The sequence below is a fragment of the Balaenoptera borealis genome (assembly GCF_965194805.1).
Source record: "Balaenoptera borealis genome assembly, chromosome: X".
Classification (NCBI taxonomy): Eukaryota; Metazoa; Chordata; class Mammalia; order Artiodactyla; family Balaenopteridae; genus Balaenoptera; species Balaenoptera borealis.
The window spans coordinates 58,601,159-58,613,377 of NC_138881.1; the positions used below are offsets into that span (position 1 = coordinate 58,601,159).

General features: G+C 38.4%; 1 protein-coding gene across 1 annotated transcript in view; it reads right to left on the reverse strand.

Moving 5' to 3' along the window:
• LOC309620323 (testis-expressed protein 11-like) overlaps positions 1-12,219 on the reverse strand; it is a 156,824-nt gene that overhangs the window by 80,475 nt on the left and 64,130 nt on the right. Inside the window, exon 5 of the mRNA XM_082376470.1 lies at positions 4,057-4,181. Coding sequence (XP_082232596.1) covers positions 4,057-4,181 — 125 coding nt within the window. The remainder of the gene's footprint in view (positions 1-4,056; positions 4,182-12,219) is intronic.

Sequence of the window (12,219 nt, forward strand, 5' to 3'; positions counted from 1 at the left end):
TCTCAGGGTTGTGCATGGACCAATTCTAGGTGTCTCACTCCCTCACTCTAGTCTTGTACCCTGCTCTATTTCATGTATTCTAACATCTCCTACCTTTCTAATTCACTCCCTCTATCACTCCAGCAATCCTTCAACTGCATTAAGATCTCCAATACATTGATACTACTAATATTTCACCATCTTTCATCCCCTTGAAGTCCTCCTCGGTACCCAGTTTAAATTCCATGGGGATTAACTATAGTCACTCCCTTGTTCCTTGATTTTCCTGCCCCTATTTTGCTTCACTGTATTCATCGGCAAAACCATGAGCCTGGTTAAATTCAACTTTCTAGTGACTTTTGTGCCGCATCCATGCAGCTGAAAGTAGCTGGGCAAAAACCTGTACAACTATTTGTTTTATTTTTAAAACTTCATCAAATGGACCTTATTGCTACAAGGCAAGCATACCACACTACCCTTGCCATTCACTTTGATTTTCTGGATGATTAGCTGATATCTTATCCTCTTTTCTCAACACCCAACACCTCCTCTCCTATTCTCACTCTCAGGTGATGACCTTGTTTCTTACTTCACTGAGAAAACTGAAGCAGTCAGAAAGAGAACTTCCACAGATTCCCACTACCACATCTATTCACACACCAGGAACCACACCACATACTCTGCCTTCTCAACTGCTATCATAAATGAACTATCCATGTTTCTTCCTAGAGCCAAACCCTAAACTTATACACTTGCATCCATCACCTCTTGCCTATTTAATGACATTACTCTAACAATTTTCATTTTTCTCTCTCACATTGTCAATTTTTGTTCTCTTACTGGTTCATTCCTATTAGCAAATAAACATTCTCACTCATCCCATTTCAAGCAAACAAACAAACCTCTTGATCGTACTTCTCTCACCAACTACTGCCCAACTTTAAAAAAAATTTTGTTTTCTTGCCCAACTTCTTTTCTTCCCTTTGTAGTAAACTCTTCTAAAGAATTGTCTATACTTATTGTATCCAATTCCTTTCCTTCAATTCTCTCTTGAGCCTACTCTAATCAGGTGTTTGTCCTACCTCTACCAAAACTGCTCTTGTCAAACTCACCGATGACCTCCATATTATAAATTCCAATGGTCAGTTCTCAGTCCTCACTGTATTTGACCTATCAGCAACATTCAACATAGTTGATCACTCTTTCCTCCTTGGAACACATTTGGCTTCCAAGACACCACATCATCCTCGTTTTCTCCTACCTCATGGATTACTCCCTTTCATTATCCTTTACTGGTTCCTCTTCTTTTCTCCAAACCATTAATGTTTGAGGGTTTCAGGCTCAGTCTCTGGTCCTCTTCTCTACTGCATAGATACTCACTCCCTTGGTGATGGCATCCCAGTCTCATAACTTTATATACCATCTATATATTAGTGACTCTTATTAAACTTTTCTCTTCAGCCCAGACCTCTTTCACAACTCCAGAGTCATATATACAACTGACTATTCAGATCTCTACTTGGATAGTCTAATAGACATCTCAAATGCATCATGTCCAAACTGAACTCCTGATTTTGCCCCCAACCGTACTCTATTTGCAGCCTTTCCTACTTCAATTGATGGCAACTCCATTTGATGACCCAGTCTTTCTCTTATACCCTTCATCCAATCTGTCAGCAAATTCTTTTATCATTTACCTCCACTGTTATCTCCCTTATCTGAGTCACCTTAATCTTTTCCCTGGATTACTTCGAAAACTTCCTAACAGGTCTCCTTGCTTGGTTCTTTTATGGTCTATTCTCAATATAACAGCCAAGAGTATTTCTGTCAAAATGAAAGTCAAATCATGTCACTGCTCTGTTAAAAACCTTCCGATGGTTCCCCATGTCATTCAGAGTAAAAGTCAAAGTCCTTTCACTGGCCTATAAGGATCTACATAATCCAGACTATCACCTCTCTGACTTCATCTCTCACTAATCCCACCCTTTATTCACTCTAGCCATACTGGCTTCCTTGCTACATACCTTAGGGCCTTTGTATTGGCTGTTACCTCTGCCTGTAATACTCTTCCTCTTCACTCCCCCCATATATCTATCTACAGGGCTAACTCCCTCAACAATTTCAAGTCTTTGTACAAATGTCATCTCCTGGATGAGACCTATCCTCACCATCCTATTTAAAAAAAATAACTCACACCAATTCCAGCCCACTCCCATCCCTGATCCTTGTTATCCTGCTCTATTTTTTCTATATTACTATCAACTTCTAACATATTATATAATTTCTTATTTATTATGCTTATTATTATCTTCTCTCCTCCTGCTTGAATGTTAGCTCCAAGAAGGCGTATCACTGTTTTGTTTACTAATTTATCCCAAGAGACTAGAACAGTGCCTGGCACTTAGTAGGTGCTCAATAAATATTTGCTGAATGAATGATAGTTTCACTAGCACTTGAAATGCCTTTTGCAAAGCAACTGTAGTAAGTAAAAACTGGATTCCACCCTTGTTCTTTTGTAGAGGTATATTCAGTTTCCTGGGTTTGGCTCATCCATCCTTCCTTCCATCTTCTAATTCAAACTACTTGAGGCTTTTTTTTTCCTGATTCTTTCTCCTCTATTAAAATTATTTTCCTTTTCAGAAATACAGTTCCATAATTCTTCCATTGGCTTTCTTCTGCTTTCCATCAAATGTAACTTTATAAACCTTCCTTTAAAAAGATATTTGCCTTTGGGTTCCCCATTATAGATTTTTCTCTCATTTCCTGCACAAGCACATCATGTACCTACATCTGCCAAATATTTTTCCTCTTCCAGGAGTTCTATTATCCTATTCATTAACATCAAAACACGTATCATTCAAAACTGTATTCAGCTACTACTTTGGGCAAGATATTGGGCTAGGTACTAGAAATATGGCCCTCAAGGAGCTTATAAGTCAAGTTAGACAGACAATCCATGCATTAGCAATATAAGGCAGTATATATGATACAGACCAAATAACTATCATACACATTAAAAATTACTGAAACTTAGAGTAGAAAGAGAGCAATGAGGACTGGAATTGATTTGGGAAGTCTCTACAGTGGAAGGAAATCTTAAGTTGGACTTTGAAAAGGTGGCATTTAAATAAGAACATTTCTTAAAAGATGGGATGGTATAAAACAGACACAGACAAAGGAATGTGACTGGCCTGTTTGAGAGACACTGTATTTGCTTGGAGTTATAGAGGGCCTGTGCCTCCACCATTCTAGATCTTGTGCCTAACGTAATGGTGGATTATATCACTATAATGATGATACAGGGGAGTAATATGAGATAAAGTAGAAGAGACAGCTGTGGCCAGATTGTATATTGTTAATAAGAACAGAAACACTATATGTGTAGATCAAGCTTCTTTAATTACAAATCACATTTTCAGCCATCCTCTCAGTTAATTTTCACAATAACCCTGGAGTTAGGTATTATCTTTATTTTACAAATGATGAAATTAAGATTCAAAGAAGGGAAGCACTTAAGTGGCAGAGCCAGAACTCAAACCCGGTCTAGCACCTACTCCAAGAGCTCCACAGTTGCTACAATGCTTTTCCTAATCCTGTATATTACTAAGACCAGAATTTTGCAAGTAAACAAAGGAGGTGCAAGTATTTATTACTTCTAAACTAAAGTCGCTTTCTGGTTACAAACTAAAAAGGTCCATTAAGATTTAAACTGTGTTTTCTTTTTTTTTGCAAACGGATGAGAAAGATAAGCTTCCAAATAGATGACTATTTTTTTGCATGGTATAGTACTTTAAATCTCAAGTTTCTCTTAAAAGTTAACGTTTTGCTATGCTTATTTTTTCTGTTGTTTTAAGCTCAAAACTATTACCTCACTTTGTTTTATTTACTTTACTCTACATCATAAAACACTGAAGAGAAATAAAGCAATTCTGCAACAAAGCTTGGTGTGAAAATAATGAGGCAAAATAGAGGGTAAAGAAAGGCCTCTCCTGTGCCTAACTGATGATGATTCCATTCTAATTGTCTCTGAAAATGGAAAAGAGGTAAAAATCTCATAGATGGGTACATAAGAATTACCTTTAGAGCAAACTGGGCAGCTAAATTGAGAAACATGACAACTAAACCTCTATATCTAAGTACAACATTCTCTTCTTGTTCTTCAGCTCTTAATAAATTCTCTGAAGGAGTAATTGCCTGCAAAGCTGAAAAACAAGGAAACAATTAAAAAATGAGATACTGTTATCAAAGATAATAGCTATCTATGGTTAATTATACCACAATGACTTTGGAATTTATTTTAAGAGCATTAATATCTTTAAAATATTAATTAATTTTCATAAAGTCATCTAAATTGCTAAACCGTCAAGGAGGACTTGAATGTCAGAAAAATGCCCGACTGGGCAATTCACCTCTATGAATTTATTCCATGGATATATCTGCAAAAGTGAATAAAAACATACAAATATGTTCACACAGCAATTTTTTGTAAGAGTAAAATATGGAATGAACCTAAATTTCATCAATAATGTATGGGCTAAATACAATTTGGTACATCCATAAAGTGGATTATAATACAGAATAAAGTAAAAAAAAGAATGGTGGTATTATATTTCCTTGTATGTGTTAAAGGTAGACCGTGATAAGTTAGATATGTATGTACTATAGGCCTTAAGTAACAACTAAAATAACAAAACAAAAAGTTATACCTATAAGCCAAAGAATGAGATAAACATAATTATAAAATATTAATTAATCTAAAAGGGCAGAAAAAAGGCAACAAAAACCAGATAGGACAAATAGAAGACAAATAACAAGATGCTAAATTTAAACTTAGCCATATCAGTAGTCACGTTAAAATATAAATGGTCTAGATGATCCAATTAAAAGACAGAGATAGAGAGACCTTTAAGATGGTGGAGGAGTAAGACGAGGAAATCACCTTCCACCCCACAAATACATCAGAAATACATCTACATGTGGAACAACTCCTACAGAACACCTACTGAAAGCTGGCAGAAGACCTCAGACTTCCCAAAAGGCAAGAAAATACCCGTGCACCTGGGTAGGGGAAAAGGAAAAAGAAAAAAACAGAGACAAAAGAATAGGGACAGGACCTGCACCTCTGGGAGGGAGCTGTGAAGGAGGAAAAGTTTCCACACACTAGGAAGACCCTTCACTGGCGGAGACGGGGGGTGTCGGGGGGGAAGCTTTGGAGCCACGGAGGAGAGCGCAGCAATAGGGGTGCAGAGGGCAAAGCGGAGAGATTCCCGCACAGAGGAGCGGTGCCGACCAGCACTCACCAGCCCGAGAGGCTTGTCTGCTCCCCCTGTCTGCTCCCCCGCCAGGGCGGGCGGGGGCTGGGAGCTGAGGCTCAGGCTTCGGAGGTCAGGTCCCAGGGAGAGGACTGGGGTTGGCTGCGTGAACACAGCCTGAAGGGGGCTAGTGCGCCACAGCTAGACGGGAGGGAGTCCGGGAAAAATTCTGGAACTGCCTAAGAGGAAAGAGACCATTGTTTCAGGGTGTGCAAGGAGAGGCGATTCAGACCACTGCCTAAACGAGCTCCAGAGACAGGTGAGAGCCGCGTTTATCAGAACAGACACCAGAGACGGGCATGAAACATTAAGGCTGCTGCTGCAGGACCAAGAAGCCTGTGTGAAAGCACAGGTCACTATCCACACAGCCCCTCCCGAAAGCCTGTGCAGCCCGCCACTGTTCCTGATCCAGGAACAACTTCCCCAGGAGAACACACAGCACACCTCAGGCTGTTGCAACTTCACGCTGCCCTCTGCCACCACAGGCTCGCCGCGCATTCCGTACCCCTCCCTCCCCCTGGCCTGAGTGAGCCAGAGCCCCCGAATCAGCTGCTATTTTAACCCCATCCTGTCTGAGCAAAAAACAGACGCCCTCAGGAGACCTACATGCAGAGGCAGAGCCAAATCCAAAGCTGAACCCCAGGAGCTGTGCGAACAAAGAAGAGAAAAGGAAAGTTCTCCCAGCAGCCTCAGGAGCAGCAGATTAAATCTTCGCATTCAACTTGATGTACCCTGCATCTCTGGCATACCTGAATAGACAACGAATCATCCCAAAATTGAGGAGGTGGATTTTGGGAGCAAATGTAGACTTGGGGTTTCCTTTCTGCATCTAATTTGTTTCTGGTTTTATGTTTATCGTAGTTCAGTACTTAAGAGTTTATTATCATTGGTAGATTTGTGTATTGATTTGGTCGCTCTCTTCCTTTTTTTTAAATATATATAGATACATATATTTTTTCCTTTTTCACTTTTTATGAGTGTATATGTGTATGCTTCTTTCTGTGATTTTGTCTGTATAGCTTTGCTCTTACCATTTGTCCTAGGTTTCACTCTGTCCATTTTTTTTTTTCTAGTATAGTTTTTAGCACTTGTTATCATTAGTGGATTGGTTTTTTGTTTTGGTTGCTCTCTTCTTTCTTTTTTTAATTACTTTTAAATTTTTTATTTTTAATAATTTTTTTATTTTAATAATTTCATTTTATTTTCCTTCTTTCCTTCCTCCCTCCCTCCCTCCCCCCCTCTCTTTCTTTCTTTCTTTTTTTCTCCTTTTCTTCTGAGCCGTGTGCCTGACAGGGTGTTGGTGCTCCAGCTGGGTGTCAGGCCTGTGCCTCTGAGGTGGGAGAGCCGAGTTCAGGACACTGGACCACTGGAGACCTCCCCGTTCCACGTAATATCAAACAGCGAAAGCTCTCCCAGAGATCTCCATCTCAACGCTAAGACCAGCTCCACTCAACAACCAGCAAGCTACAGTGCTGGACACCCTATGCCAAACAACTAGCAAGACAGGAACACACCCCACCCAGCAGAAGAAAGGCTGCCTAAAATCATAATCAGGCCACAGAAACCACAAAACACACCACCGGGCGCAGTCCTGCCCATCAGAAAGACAAGATCCAGCCTCATCCACCAGAACACAGGCACCAGTCCACTCCACCAGGAAGCCTACACAACTCACTGAACCAACCTTAGCCACTGGGGGCAGACACCAAAAACAACGGGAACTATGAACCTGCAGCCTGCGAAAAGGAGACCCCAAACACAGTAAGTTAAGCAAAATGAGAAGACAGAGAAACACACAGCAGATGAAGGAGGAAGGCAAAAACCCACCAGACCTAACAAATGAAGAGGAAATAGGCAGTCTACCTAAAAAGAATTCAGAATAATGACAGTAAAGATGATCCAAAATCTTGGAAATAGAATGGAGAAAATACAAGAAACATTTAACAAGGACCAAAAGGAACTAAAGAGCAAACAAACAATGATGAACAACATGATAAATGAAATTAAAATTCTCTAGAAGGAATCAATAGAAGAATGACTGAGGCAGAAGAACGGATAAGTGACCTGGGAGATAAAATAGTGGAAATAACTACCACAGAGCAGAATAAAGACAAGAGAATGAAAAGAATTCAGGACAGTTTCAGAGACCTTTGAGACAACATTAAAAGCACCAACATTCTAATGATAGGGGTCCCAGAAGAAGAAGAGAAAAAGAAAGTGACTGAGAAAATACTTGAAGAGATTATAATTGAAAACTGCCATAATATGGGAAAGGAAATAGTCAATCAAGTCGAGGAACCCCAGAGAGTCCCATACAGGATAAATCAAAGGAGAAACATGTGAAGACAAATATTAATCAAACTATCAAGACTTAAATAAAAAGAAAAATTATTAAAAGCAGCAAAGGAAAAGCAACAAATAACATACAAGGGAATCCCCATTAGGTTAACAGCTGATCTTTCAGCAGAAACTCTGCAAGCCAGAAGGGAGTGGCAGGACATATTTAAAGTGATGAAAGACAAAATCATACAGCCAAGATTACTCTACCCAGGAAGGATCTCATTCAGATTCGACAGAGAAATTAAAACCTTTACAGACAAGCAAAAGCTAAGAGAATTCAGAACCACCAAACCAGCTTTACAATAAATGCTAAGGCAACTTCTCTAGGCAGGAAACACAAGAGAAGGAAAAGACCTACAATAATAACAAACCCAAAACAATTAAGAAAATGGTAATAGGAACATACATATCGATAACTACCTTAAATGTAAATGGATTAAATGCTCCAACCAAAAGACATAGACTGGCTGAATGGATACAAAAATAAGACCCATATATATGCTGTCTACAAGAGACCCACTTTAGACCTAGGGACACATACAGACTGAAAGTGAGGGGATGGAAAAAGATACTCCATGCAAATGGAAATCAAAAGAAAGCTGCAGTAGCAGTTCTCATATCAGACAAAATAGACTTTAAAATAAAGACTATTACAAGAGACAAAGAAGGACACTACATAATGATCAAGGGATCAATCCAAGAAGAAGATTTAACAGTTGTAAATATTTATGCTCCTAACAGCAAATGCTAACAGCCATAAAAGGGGAAACTGACAGTAACACAGTCATAGCAGGGGACTTTAACACCCCACTTTCACCAATGGACAGATCATCCAAAATGAAAATAAATAAGGAAACCAAGCTTTAAATGATATATTAAACAAGATGGACTTAACTGATATTTACAGGATTATTCCATCCAAAAACAACAGAATACATTTTCTTCTCAAGTGCACATGCAACATTCTCCAGGACAGATCATATCGTGGGTCACAAATCAAGCCTTGGTAAATTTAAGAAAATTGAAATTGTATTAAGTATCTTTTCTCACCACAAAGCTATGAGACTAGATATCAATTAGAGGAAAAATTCTATAAAAAATACAAACATATGGAAACTAAAAAATACACTATTAAATAACCAGGAGGTCACTGAAGAAATCAAAGAGGAAATCAAAAAATACCTAGAGACAAAGGACAATGAAAAAACGACGACCCAAAACCTATGGGATGCAGCAAAAGCAGTTCTAAGAGGGAAGTTTACAGCAATACAATCCTACCTCAAGAAACCAGAAACATCTCAAATAAACAACCTAACTCTACACCTAAAGCAGTTAGAAAAACAAAAACAAAAAAACCCCAAAGTTAGCAGAAGGAAATAAATCATAAAGATCAGATCAGAAATAAATGAAGAAGAAATGAAGGAAACGATAGCAAGGATCAATAAAACTAAAAGCTGGTTCTTTGAGAAGATAAACAGAATTGATAAACCATTAGCCAGACTCATCAAGAAAAAAAGGGAGAAGACTCAAATCAATAGAATTAGAAATGAAAAAGGAGAAGTAACAACTGACACTGCAGAAATACAAAGTATCGTGAGAGAGTACTACAAGCAACTATATGCCAATAAAATGGACAACCTGGAAGAAATGGACAAATTCTTAGAAATGCACAACCTTCTGAGACTGAACCAGGAAGAAACAGAAAATATAAACAGACCAACACAAGCACAGAAATTGAGACTGTGATTAAAAATCTTCTAACATAAAAAGCCCAGGACCAGATGGCTTCACAGGTGAATTCTAACAAATATTTAGAGAAGAGCTAACACCTATCCTACTCAAACTCTTCCAAAATATAGCAGAGGGAGGAACACTCCCAAGCTCATTCTACGAGGCCAACATCACCCTGATACCAAAACCAGGCAAAGATGTCACAAAGAAAGAAAACTACAGGCCAATATCACTGATGAATATAGATGCAAAAATCCTCAACAAAATACTAGCAAGCAGAATCCAACAGCACATTCAAAGGATCATACACCATGATCAAGTGGGGTTTATCCCAGGAATGCAAGGATTCTTCAATATACGTAAATCAATCAATGTGATAAACCATATTAACAAATTCAAGGAGAAAAAGCATATGATCATCTCAATAGATGCAGAAAATGCTTTCGAAAAAATTCAACACACATTTATGATAAAAACCCTCCAGAAAGCATGCATAGAGGGAACCTACCTCAACATAATAAAGGCCATATATGACAAACCCACAGCCAACATCATCCTCAATGGTGAAAAACTGAAACCATTTCCTCTACGATCAGGAACAAGACAAGGTTGTCCACTCTCACCATCATTATGCAACATAGTTTTTGAAGTTTTAGCCACAGCAATCAGAGAAGAAAAATAAATAAAAGGAATCCAAATCGGAAAAGAAGTAAAGCTGTCACTGTTTGCAGATGACATGATACTATACACAGAGAATCCTAAAGATGCTATCAGAAAACTACTAGAGCTAATCAATGAATTTGGTAAAGTAGCAGAACACAAAATTAATTAATGCACAGAAATCGCTTGAATTCCTATACACTAAGGATGAAAAATCTGAAAGAGAAATTAAGGAAACACTCCCATTTACCACTGCAACAAAAAGAATAAAATACCTAGGAATAAACCTACCTAAGGAGACAAAAGACCTGTATGCAGAAAACTATAAGACACTGATGAAAGAAATTAAAGATGTACAAACAGATGGAGAGATACACCATGTTCTTGGATTGGAAGAATCAACATTGTGAAAATGACTCTACTACCCAAAGCAATCTACAGTTTCAATGCAATTCCTATCCAACTACCAATGGCATTTTTCGTAGAACTAAAACAAAAAATTTCACAACTTGTAGGGAAATACAAAAGACCCCGAATAGCCAAAGCAATCTTGAGAAAGAAAAATGGAGCTGGAGGAATCAGGCTCCGGACTTCAGATTATACTACCAAGCTACAGTCATCAAGACAGTATGGTACTGGCACAAAAACAGAAACATAGATGAATGGAACAGGATAGAAAGCCCAGAGATAAACCTACACACATATGGTTACCTTATCTTTGATAAAGGAGGCAAGAACATACAATGGAGAAAAGACAGCCTCTTCAATAAGTGGCACTGGGAAAACTGGACAGTACATGTAAAAGAATGAAATTAGAACACTCCCTAACACCATACACAAAAATAAACTCAAAATGGATTAAAGACCTAAATGTAAGGCCAGACACTATAAAAGTCTTAGAGGAAAACATAGGCAGAATACTCTATGACATAAATCACAGCAAGATCCTTTTTGACCCACCTCCTAGAGAAATGGAAATAAAAACAAAAATACACAAATGGGACTTAATGTAACTTAAAAGTTTTTGCACAGCAAAGGAAAACACAAACAAGACGAAAAGAGAACCCTCAGAATGGGAGGAAATGTCTGCAATGAAGCAACTGACAAAGGATTAATCTCCAAAATATACCAGCAGCACATGCAGCTCAGTATAAAAAAACACAAACAACTCAATCCAAAAATGGGCAGAAGACCTAAATAGACATTTCTCCAAAGAAGATATACAGATTGCCAACAAACACATGAAAGTATGCTCAACATCATTAATCATTAGAGAAATGCAAATCAAAACTACAGTGAGGTAGCAGCTCACACCAGTCAGAATGGCCAGCATCAAAAAATCTACAAGCAATAAAGGTTGGAGAGGGTGTGGAGAAAAGTGAACCCTCTTGCACTGTTGGTGGGAATGTAAACTGATACAGCCACTATGGAGAACAGTATGGAGGTTCCTTATGAAACTAACAATAGAATTACTATATGACCCAGCAATCCCACTACTGGGCATATACCCTGAGAAAACCATAATTCAAAAAGAGTCATGTACCACAATGTTCATTGCAGCTGTATCTACAGTAGCCAGGACACTGAAGCAACCTAAGTGTCCAATGACAGATGAATGGATAAAAAAGATGTGGCACATATATACAATGGAATATTACTCAGCCATAAAAAGAAACGAAATTGAGTTATTTGTAGTGAGGTGGATGGACTTAGAGTCTGTCATACAGAGTGAAATAAGTCAGAAAGAAAAACAAATACCGTATGCTAACACATATATATGGAATCTAAAAAAAAAAAAAATTGTTCCAAAGAACCTGGGGGCAGGACAGGAATAAAGATGCAGATGTAGAGAATGGACTTGAGGACATGGGGATTGGGAAGGGTAAGCTGGGACGAAGTGTGAGAATGGCATGGACATATATACACTACCAAATGTAAAATAGATAGCTAGTGGGAAGCAGCCACATAGCACAGGGAGATAAGCTCAGTGCTTTCTGACCCCCAGAGGGGTGGGAAAGGGAGGGTGGGAGGGAGACACAAGAGGGCAGAGATATGGGGATATATGTATATATATAGCTGATTCACTTTTTTATAAAGCAGATAGTAACACACCATTGTAAAGCAATTATACTCCAATAAAGATGTAAAAAAAAAAGACAGAGATAGATTGAATTAAGAAAGCAACTTTAAACTATAT